Raw genomic sequence first — 12,020 nt, forward strand, 5'->3', positions numbered from 1 at the left:
TTCTCAAAACTATATCAATATTATTGATACATCTGGATCTTGGACGGAATGGCGAGACAAATTAGGTCGTGAAATGTATGATAGTTGGCGACAACGTAGACCTTTTAGGCATGTTGATCACAATGCTTGATGGTTTTGTGCTTCTGGTTTTGTGCTTATTATTATAGCTTGTAATCTTTTCGAATTATTATGATCCGTTATTTGTGATTGAAATAACAAATTTATATTTTTGTTCATCTATATTCTACTGTTTTAACATTTTTGTAATAATGCCTCTTGAAAATGTGTATACGTAGAACCAAAGACAATGACCGAAACAGAGCAAGTATCTGAAAAATTAGTCCAAGAAGATGGACACTAGAAGAAGATACCTTGTTGGTAAACTTGTTACTATCTTTGCATGTGGACGGTAAATGGAAAGTCAAGGTGGATTCAAATCTGGTTATCTTGTACATTTGGAGAAGTTAATTTTCGACAAAATGCCTGAAGCTGGACTCAAAGCAACCAATATTGATTCAAGGTTAGGTTATCTTAAGAAACGATTTAATGCACTCTTGGAGATTAAGCATAAGGGGAGCGGGTTTGGATGGGATGATGGTTTGAAGATGGTAACGGGTGATCGCAAGCTATTTGATGAATGGTGTAAGGTATTGCTTCACTCTTATATCCATTTTTATGCTAGGTTTGTTTTTAAGAATTGTACTTTCAATTGCAATCAAATGAATTTTTTTTTGTATGGTCTTATTATACAGAGCCATAGGGATGCCAAAGGTTTGTACAGAAAGCCGTTTCCATTGTTTGATGCCATGGAAGAAATTTATTCAAAAGATAGGGCGACGGGTGTTAATAGCAATATGCCTCTTGATAGAGTTGATCAAGAGACTAATAATGAGATAAGTAACGCTGAAACACAAAGTGCTGTTGAGGTGCCAAATGAAGAATCAGAAATCAGTAAGAGAGCTCTAGATGAGACTTCAAATCGACCAACTAAGAAGAAGGCGCGCAAGAACAAAGAAATTCAAAATATGCAGAAGAGTTTTGAAAAACTTATGGGAACCATGTTAGAAAATAGCAATTCGCAAATAGCTCAGCTAACGGCGATGCTTGAAGGTCCTAAAAATTTCAAGACAGGCTTGCGTGAAGAATTAGGGAAGGTTAACGGGATATCAAGGAATAATATTTTGACTTTGTTAATGACGATGACTGAGAGTGATGTTGCTATCTTTCGAGATTTAACGGACGAGGATGAAAAATATGATTTTTTGGGTATGATTTTGGCTAGGGATTAAAGTTGCGTTGGAGGTAACGAATATTTGAATGTTCGACGGTAGAATGAAGCACGGTGACATTTTTTTAGTTTGTTAATGGTTTTGAATAATGTTGGTGGAAAACACTGTTCTCCGTATGACAATTTCTTGAGAACTTATATTATTATATCTTTTGCTAAAATTAGTTTTTGATTCAAGATATTGCATAGAGTTTTATTTAATTCCTCTTATACCAAACCTGGGGAATGATTACTCCAGTAATTATCTCCCTTGTATGCCAAACCTAAAAATTGGGATACATTTTCCCCCTGTATTAAACTCCCTAGTAATGATTACACTAGAATATTTACCCCTGGAAATATTACAAGGATTCCAGGCAAGCCCTTAGACTCAATCTTAGGACCCAACTCAGACTTAGACTCATACTAAGACTCGGACTCAGTAGCGGAATCATCATCTTGCTTGAATATCTCGCCTTTAGGGGCAAAAGAATTTCCCGGCCGTGATACTGAAAATGTCTAAATCATTCACTGCTTTGGCTTCTCAATCTGACATCCTTATTGCTGATCTGAACCACCACTGGTGCCAAGCCTTTATTGCCTTGATTATGGAAGTTGCATCCCACCCACATCTAGGTAGTATTTAACCTACCATCAGGTCATTTGAAGAATCGACTTTGTAGGCGGGTGACTTCTCGTCTGTACCGTGGAGAGTTACGGGTTGAGAAGGATTCTTAATGAAATCCAAATAGCGCGAAGCCCATCTCTTCTTGTTTTCTTCTCTACCTCGCTGCTGTTCCAGACACCAAGTTTGGAAACTCCTTTCTTTCATTAACTTGTTCATCTTATCCCTCTCCGACTCAAGATTCTTGTTGACAACTTTAGAACTGCCTAGATCATAGGTGATGCCGTCCTTAGTGTTTTGGAGTTGCTTGATAAGGGAAGCCTCTAAGGTCGACCCCTCACAAAGAACCTTGACTATTGTAGGCTGTTTAGAGGACATCTTTTATGGAACATCCTTATAAACAGAGGCACGGTTGGCTTTCTCCACTCGATATGGGCGCCCAGATCGATTCAGATGGTTAGGCTCAAGAGGATCTTTTCTTACTTTCAAGATTTCTTCTTATGTATGTGGAATGGTGGTCCCCTTGATAAGATAGACATTGTCTTCATCATCAGCCCAAACAACATTAATTTCATTGATACTTTGAAGTATATATGGGGTGTAATCAATAGCAAAATCCTCAATTAGAATTTCATTCTTTAGGCTTGGCATGAATTTCGAACAATCCACGAGTATTTTCCCGACAAATATCCCTTTCAAGTGACATGGGCGAATGAGATAGGAGTAATCAATATTGTCTTCGCTGGTATCAATATTAGCATGATCACCAAATGGATAGGTGATGTTATTGGGCTTCACAGTTTGGATTGGGAGCGTTCCGTTCTCAATCATGTCATGGATTTCGTGCTTCAATCTAAAGCACCTTTCTGTATCATGACCCTTCCCTTGATGGAAGGCGCAGTAGCCATTTGGTTTGTACCATTTACCTTGTTGGTCAGTAGGTGGGTCCGGAGTTAGATCAATTGGATTTTGCTTCCCTTGGGCCATCAACTTTTGTAGAGCATAAGTGTAGGTGCATCCAATATCAGTGAATACCCTAGGATTTTGGCGCTGTGGCCTCTTTTGTTGTCCTTTTAACATATTGACGCTTTCAACAAAATGATTTGTTGTGGGAGCTCTACCCTTAGAAGAGGAGGCCTTTGAGTTTCCTTTACGGTTTTTGGCCTCAGCAGCTCGGACATCGTCCTCAATTTTCCTCCCAACTCCGAATAAGTTCCTTAAATGAGCTAAAATTTTGATATTTACTAGTATTCGGTAAACAGGTCAGAGATTCTTCACAAACTTGTTAACCATTTCAGTTTCATCTGATTTCTTAGCCAATTTCACGCTTTAAGCGCGCCATCTTGAAAGGAATTTAGAGAACCCCTCCTTATCTTTTTGGGCCATCACCTTCAGTGTCCCCATACTAGTTTTGATTTCCACATTGCCAGCATAATGTTTATAGAACTCCACCTAATGTCTTTGAAAGTGGGTAAGTTCTTGAATTCTTGGTCATAGAACCACGCCTTCAAGTGTTCATCTAGAGATTGAGCAAAGATTCGAGAGAGCATATCAACAAGTACTCCTTTCAAGTCCATGTATTCTTTGTAGGCCTTAACATGTTAGACTTGATCTTCAGTGCCCTTAAATTTTGGGATATGAGTGAGTACAAAATTTGTGGGCAACTTATCTTGAACTCGGGCATAGACGTAGCATTTTCATAGTGTATGTTCTTTCCTTGGGATAGTTTTAGTCGTACCTCAATGAATTGAAACCTTTTCTCAAGATCAGTCAGACGTGGTGTGGATGAAGAGGAATCATTATCGAGCTTTCCTTCAATTGTGTTCATTCGTGTCATCATAAGGTTCACAGCCTTAGTAAGCTTGTTAACAGCGTCTTCCATTGTTTGAAATCGGGTTTTGGGCGGCCTTTCTACAAGAAAACCCCGAATCAATCAATAATTGAACCAAAACTTGCACAATTTAGGACTCGACCCAAAGAAAAGACTCAAACAGATATCAACTTGACTCCTAGACATGAATTCTACTCATTAGTGTGATTTTAGACGTGGGTTTGACTCAGACTCAGGATTCTAACAAGACTGACAACATCATGACTTGATTCTAAACTGGGCTTCATGTAAAACGCCTAAAGTGGCCTAGCTAGGACATTTTTCATGGTTGGACTTAGACCAACATGAATCAAACCCAAAATGCGGACTTTGGGTGACCCAGAAGGATCGTGTCCTAAACTCTTTGGACGTGACAATGAATGCCCTTACGTGGTTAAGACACTACTCAAGACTCGATGCATGTCATGCTCGGTTATGGTTTGGGAATTGAATTGTATTGGATCGATTTGAAAACGGATATTTGAAATGAGATTTGAAACGGGCAGCATAAGGCCTTAAAAAAACATCGTTTTGGATCGAAAATTTGTATCTAGAAGGACAATATTTCGCTTCAAAATGTTCTTTATTCAAAAAAAAGGATGTTCAAAAGTTCGAAATTGAAGATGGGGTTTAAATTTTCAAAAATCATGGGCAAAAACACAGACCAAAATTTCGAAAATGGATTTTGGAATCGACTCTAATTTTCGAAAATGAGATTGTAAATCGACTCAAAACTTTTGAATTGAGACTTTTGAAAACCACAACTCGGAAGTCACATCACAATTAGTCATTCGTATATTATGGATGCTATGCATGAGTCTAAAATCACCTAAGTCTCGGCCACTCTTCTAAAGTGGGTCCATGCCCATGATCCCACTCTGTTAGGGATTGACAAACCCACCATACACATTGTGTAATATGGCAAGTAAGCAGTTGCTAACCTCGGCAGAACCATCTTGGTATTTAAACCAGATACAGTGGGCGTCATTTTCCTACCTTGGACCCAAGAGAGAAAATGGTCCAAATCCTAAAGTCTCATTGGGGGTTTATGCATGATAAACGGGAAAAAAAACATGTAATAGATAATCCTAATAGCCATCCTTTTCCTTTTCGAGTTTCATAGTCCCCAATGGAGTCGCCAAATTATGGACAAGGGAAATTTATCCACTCATTTTTCTTTTCAAAAAATATTTTACACTTTGAAAGAGTCGCCACTAAATTTTTAAATAGAATTTAGAAACGAATTTTTAGAGAAAAGGGTTCGTTATGAGAGTACGTGTTAGGAATTTAATTTTCTTTAAAGACCCAACCCCGCCCGTTGCAATAACGGCCTCTACTAAGGGAGAATGATGGCTATTCGGCTATGAGCACATGTGAAAATACATCCAATTGCTTAAAATCCGAACATACGAATTTCATTCTAAGTCGGTTTAATTCAATTAAAACTTGTCAAGTTATAATTTAGCATGTGGATCATTAGAAATAAAGAACACAAACAGAAGGAGAGTTGAAAAAGGCTTACGCTTAGCATAAGATAGATGAACAAACATTAGTGGTTAGCGCATATAACAAATAGAAAACAACCTACGATATTCGACGTAGTACACGGCCTTAGGCCTCAGAAAACGCACCCAAAAGTGCTTTGAAAACCGCTGTAATACCCAGTATTTTATAGGACATTTTAAAAGTATATTTTTATATTTTAGAGGAAGAAAAAATTTATATTATGATAATATATATATATATATATATATATATATATATATATATATATATATATATATATATATATATATATATAAGAGGTTTGAATGGCCAAGCATGGCTGAGTAAGGAATACAAAAGGTAGGTGGATTGGTCTTACATATTTATTAAGTTAATATGAGTTTTTTTGTCAGAAACTACCTTATATTTAGGGGTATTTGTAAAAATACTACCTTACATTATTTTTTTTTGTTTTGGACTACCTTTGGTTTCTTTATTTTTGGTCAATAACTACTTATGCTAAGAGTCTAGATAGAATTGGCCAGTTTTCTGGATTTAATCTATCTCGCATGAGTCCTTTTTGTTTCAAACTTGCTTATACCCTATTTTGGGAAGTCATGACTCATGATGTACTTACGCTTACCTTTAAGAGATGTTCGTAGTTATTATTGAAATGTGAAAACATAAATTATGCTTATTTGAAGTTAAATTGTGGTTTGAACACACTTGATCATTGTCGTTTGGTGTTAAGAGAGTAATGTGAGATATGTTAATGTTGTTAAATCAACCAAATTTCGCCATATTTTCAGCATAGGTAGTTTTTGACCAAAGAAAGAGAAAACAAAGGTAGACTAAAACAAGAAAAATAATATAAAGTAGTCTATTTACAAATACCCTAAATATAAAGTAGTTTTTGACAAAAAAAAACCATTTAATATTATGAGGAAACTACCTAAAAACTTCCTTAAAGACTAGTATATATACCTACCTCATATACCACCTAAATCTTATTTCAAAAAAACACAACTCATATATTAAGAGAGGAAAATGGGAGATTTGAGACACAACTTGTGAGACAGAGTTATAAGACGGTTTCACCTCGCTCTAATCCTATTTCTGGTAAGTAACTAAACCCGAATATCAATTGTTTACGTATTATAGTTGACCCGCATTGACCCTGACCATGGGCCCACCGTGGATGGCTTAATTGACCACCGTTGACCTAACTATGGCGGTTTGACTGTGGGATTTGTGGTGGTGAGTTGAACCGTTCATATGTGTTGTGGGTGTTGTTGTATCGTGTGCTAGGGCAGACTATAGGACCGTGGTTAAGGGGGTGGTTACAAGGTTGGTTGTTGACATGGTGGCGGTTAAGGGTGGTGTCGTTGGTGGTGATGCTGAGGGTGAGTTTGGGGCAAGGGTGTGTGTGTTGGTGTTAGGGCAAGGTCACGGGTTCGTTAGGGTACAGGTAGGCCATGTGTAGGTAGTGTTATTTAGAGTGGTGTACGGTGTTGATGGGGTTGTTGTTGACCGCCGGGGAAAAGGGGGTTGACAATGTAGCGGTGTGGTGGTGGTAGTTGGCCAAGACACGCGTTTTGAGTGTTGGTTTTAGTTAAGTAATTTTTAATACCGTCTTATATAATTATATTAGTTAGTGATTATATTTATGTTGATTTATTTATTTAGGTGATGATTTTATCGAGGAAGACTTCTAGTTGCTTGAGATTGCTAAGCCTGGAATTTGCTAAAAGGTAGACTAGCTACTCAACACTTACTTGCGGGGTTTTCTTATGTGCTGACATGATTTAATTGGTTGTTAATAGCATTGTTATATCTTATGAGACCGAATTTGTTATTGACCTAATGAAATCGACCTTTAGCCGTGTAGGCATAGGGTGAGGCTTTTATGGCCGTGACTTTATGTTGGTTTTTGTTTATTCTATTCGTGATATTATCTCAATGACATGATCGTATACTAGAATTGATATTTTATCATATTCGATTTGGCATTTTGTATTTGGCATGATAATATCATTCACTTAAAAGGAACTTCGCATTGTGGTAGTTATATACTTGGCTAATTTATTATCATGTTGGCAATTATGCTGTATATATTATTGTATTGGCACTGGTACGAGATGGATTGTGGATTGGATAGGCCAGGCACGGGGATAGGTAGGCAGGGCATGGTGTTCAGAGTTGTCCTTGGACCTGGCGTGGCAAGCCCACATGGTGTGGTTGAGCTCGGGCTGTGAGCCCTGGCAACAGACTATTTGTGTAATTCTAGTCTTGAGACAGTGGCTGTGTGCATTGACATTTATTCCATTTAATTATCCTATTATATTGTTATGTTGTTCCGTTCATTTATTTTAAGATCATAGCTTGACTTGTGTGTGTGTGTTCATGTGTTCGTAAATTACTGTTTCCGTCATGGTAGCAGATAATAAGCAGGTATAGCCGATGGTTATTGCGTGGCTGGGACGTGTGAGCTGGGACACAAGACTAAACTTTCTATTTATCATTGGAAGCTTGACTTTACTCATTAGTTATCACTTAAATTGTTGGATTGTAATTGAAATATAATTAGCTTTATGGTTTGGTTGGCCATGTTTTGGACGTGAGTTGTAAGTCCATATTGGACAGATTATTTCATTGTTTACCTTTCTATTTAAATTACCTTTGATTCGTAGTTTGATCTGTGCTATTTACCTCATGCAACTGAGATGGTGATACAGTCTTTTATCTGAGACGCCTAACCTAAGGCCCTTGGATAAGTGGGGGTGTTACAACCGTGTCAGAAAAGGGATGGCTCACGGCCTAAATCTTGGCCTTGGGTCATTCCTCATGTTTCTTCCACACTACTTAGCTTTGTAGAATTAGACATTAAATCTAGTCTAACTAAACAAAACCAAGGTTTTAGAAAATAAATCATTTGACTCGAGAATAAAACGAATTAAAACTAACCTAATCTAAGTTAGTTGAAATAAATTTATAAAACGAGTTGAGTTGAAAAAGGTGAACAAATTAAATGCGATCTATTAGCTAAATCAAATTCTAATTGTTATGGATTAATGACAACCGCTATTTATGAAAATAGGATCGTAAAAAACTGAAGTTGAAAGACAAAAAAAAAACGAAAAAAAAGGAAGTAAACTGTGTCATCATGGCACATTTAATTTCCCGAGGCAACACTCGGCCAAAAATTGTCCATTTTTGTCGAATTTTGTCATCGAATGTTAACGGAAAGGTGATATGCACGCAACTCCGTAATAGCGAGTAATCATAGTGAGATATAGATGGATTAATTTTAGATTAAGAAAAGTTGTAAATTTCATTTACAAGTTAGTTTAGTTTAGTCCTATATGTCTAATGAACTTGTTTTTGATAATTTGAAATAAATCGTTGATTTTGTCATAAGTTTTAGCAAGTCTTGCCTTGAAAAATGGTGCCACGTTTGTGGTTAAATAAAATTGAAAAAGAGAGCCAAAAGGCCGACTAAAAAACTTGATATACAATGGTTAAGTCAAATTAAACTTGTTTTAATTAATTGCCCTCTTCTAACACGAGGATATGTAAACGAGCGAGGACTATCGATCACTTCATACTAATTAAGTCCTCTACTCAAGTTCACATGGGTGTTGTAATGGTACTTTAACTCATACTCGAACTATTCTAGTTTCTTTTAGTTAAGTTAGACGATATATACAAGCGATAAAAAAGAAATAAAAAAACCGACATAAACAAATGTAAACAAAAGACGAAAAGGAAGGATTATTATGCAAACTTAACCTACATGTATCATTGACAAAGTCTTGTATCGTAATCAATAGTAGGTCTTGCCTCGAAAGGGCCGCCGTGGACGAATACAAACTTATTTGCAAACACGTTTTTTCTTCGAATTACAAGGTTGTTTTTCAAACTTGATTTGTGACTTCGTTTCTCAATGAAAATTTGATTTGAAAGATGTTTTAGAGTCGTGGAAGAGTGTATATGTTTAATATTTAAACAAACAGGAGTCGTTTTGGGTGTAGAGGCACGAAAAACGAGTCAAACAGAGGGCTGGCCATGCTAGAAAAACCACAAAAACAGTGTTCAAGCATTGTTTTTCAAGGGGATTCGAGCAAGGTTAGGGACGGTTTTTTGATTGTGGTTGCTTCTTGGTGTGAGGGTGTTCTTAGGGAGTGCTTAGGGTGTCATTAGGGTCTTAAAATGAAGGATAATGGGGGGTATTTATAGGGAGAAACTAGGGTAGAAACCAGTTGCTTGGAAAGGGGGGTAGGTTTACACGGCTTGAAATGAAGAAGAAAAGGGAGATATTTTCTGAGGTTTGGAAGGTTCTAGAAGGTAGGTTATTTGGGGAAGGAGTCATGAATGAATGTAGATTGGCTCTAGCTTGAGAGGAAGTGGTTTAAGATGGTTTTGGTACAAGAAATGGGACTGTAATACCCGGTATTTTTATAAGACATTTTAAAGAATTTTATATATATTAAGGCATTTTATATTCTACAAGTTATATTATAGTAATAAAATAAGAGCAAAATAAAATAAAAAATAAATAAAAAGAAAGGAGGCCGTGTAAGGCCGAGTAGCACACGAGTAGGTACTACATGGGTAATTGGGTTGGTCTTATATATTTTATTAATTTAATATTATAACTAACCTAACTAGAAACTTCCTTAGGACTAGAATATAAACCTAACTTATTTTGGACGTAGGCCACCTACACGCCAATTTGTGGACGTATAGCGGTTTGAAAGCCACGTTCGGGGACATAGAAATGCTTTCGACCGGATCGCTTAAGATCGGTCGGTTTCTCTCGATGAAGGTCTCGAAACGATGTGGAGATGTTCGGTGTCGCCACCAAGCAATTATGGGATGCCCGAATACTTTATACCTTGGTCAAACGAAGCACAAAGCATGCTTGACATAGGTACTAAAGATAAGGACTCGTCCCCCTTTTAGCATCCTATCGCTAGAATGACTCTCGTACGCCCTGGATAAGGCCATCCACTATCCAAAGGATATGAGTAATAGGTGAGGGTACGTATTGAGAAGCTCTTTAATCGAACACCCAATCCCGCCCACGGCAGCGGCCTCTACTGATCGATCTTGGTTGGTTAAGTGCAAAAGTTGATAAAACAGGTTAAAATGCATGAATGCGCATTCACAAGTTTAAACCTAACATGTGAGATTTGCTATGTCGGTTGTTAATCTAAATATCATGTAATTGATGCCAAGTTGGATTTAAACGTTGATTTGTATGCGAAGACGGAAATTAAAAATTCATTTACCAAGTTAGGTTTACGGTGCTTAAAATGACCATTTGTCTAAAAAAGGTGTGTTTAAAACGTAAAATGTAAAATATAAACTCGTTAATCTAATCCGTCATGTATTCGGGTTGACCGAAATCAAGATCGTCCTATAAAAGTGCTGGAAACGAAATAGGAGCAGTGCCAGACAACCTTTAAGGCACGAGCCTATAGGCGGTGTAAGGGGGCTCCCTCTGGTTTTGCAAAAGTTGAAGAACAGAAGGGCATTGGGGCGCAGGTAAGATGGCAGCCCAAGTGAGCCTTCTAGTCTTGCAAAAGGTTGTTTAAACCGTTTTAACAGGTTGTTATAACAGCTATTGTTGAAAAGGTCATCAAGACCGCTTTTGTGTTAAAGTGTAGAATTTGACTCGGAATATTCATCATTATGTTGGTGATATTCGTTGTCGCGTTTGAATTTACAAGCTTCACATGAATAGTTTTGTAAATAAACATGTAAAATGTGTTTGCTCAACTGTTTCGTCACCGCACTCGAAATAAATCGACATGGCACTTATGTTAGCCAAGGATGACATGAAATATGGCTAAGACAAAAGGAAAAATAAGATAAAATGAAATGAAAAGTGTGATATGAACTAATTATATAAAATTCATTGCTTTGTAATTAGCCGATATTTATCATCGTGCTTGGGATTAAATCGACATGATATGTAGAACCAAGGATGATTATGAATGTGACTAAAATGCTTGCAGATATGAATAAATGAGAAAGTGAAATAAAAAGGAGATAAAAATGTTCAAATCTCCGTAAATTTGTTATTAACCAACAATATCATCGTTACACGGGATAAAACTGTCATGGTATAAATAACCAAGGATGATTTCGGTTATGGTAAAAAATGTTTAACGAAAAAATGATTTGAAATGGTAAAAACCGTTTTATGTAAAGAGAGAAAAATGAAATAAAAAATAAGGAATGATGAACTCAAACACGTTGAGTTCTTTCCTGAGAAGCCACATGAGGCGCGAGCCCCTAAGTGAGGCAGTAAGCCTCTCTCTCAGGCCAAAACTCAGTTTTCGCTCGATCTTTCCAAGTTTTGGATCGTCTTATGCATGATTTATGAAAGTCATGAAAACAGTAAAAAGAACATGAAATAAGAGGATTAATTACACCCTCATATTTACATGCTCGGTTGCTTGACGAGAAATCTGTTAGAGTGAGTGTCCTCCACAATAGTGCGTTTACATATTAAATCGCATACAAGGAATATAAGGGACTTATTTCATATATTTGTAAGTTGATTAACGTTCATCGGTAATGCTCAGCTGACAAGAGTTTGACGTTACTGTCGTATGACGGCGGTAATCAACTGGGCCCTTTAGGTCACACCTATAGGATGACGCCCAAATCGGAAATAATAATTATTTATATGAGATACGATATAATTAATTCCTTGTATTAATTGACTTTTATTAAGTCGTGTGAATGTATTATTTGATGATGAG

The 12,020-nt window shown here is 36.9% G+C and overlaps 1 protein-coding gene across 1 annotated transcript; it reads left to right on the forward strand.

Annotated features, from left to right (window-relative positions):
• The first annotated feature begins 439 nt into the window (after nt 1–439).
• On the forward strand, nt 440–1,320 carry LOC141633588 (uncharacterized). The gene is made up of 2 exons (XM_074446032.1): nt 440–647; nt 753–1,320. The coding sequence occupies exons 1-2, from the start codon at nt 480–482 to the stop codon at nt 1,287–1,289; spliced, it is 705 nt and encodes a 234-aa protein (XP_074302133.1). The 5' UTR covers nt 440–479; the 3' UTR covers nt 1,290–1,320.
• The last annotated feature ends 10,700 nt before the right edge of the window (nt 1,321–12,020 follow it).

This window comes from Silene latifolia, chromosome Y, assembly GCF_048544455.1.
Source record: "Silene latifolia isolate original U9 population chromosome Y, ASM4854445v1, whole genome shotgun sequence".
In the NCBI taxonomy this organism is placed as follows: domain Eukaryota; kingdom Viridiplantae; phylum Streptophyta; class Magnoliopsida; order Caryophyllales; family Caryophyllaceae; genus Silene; species Silene latifolia.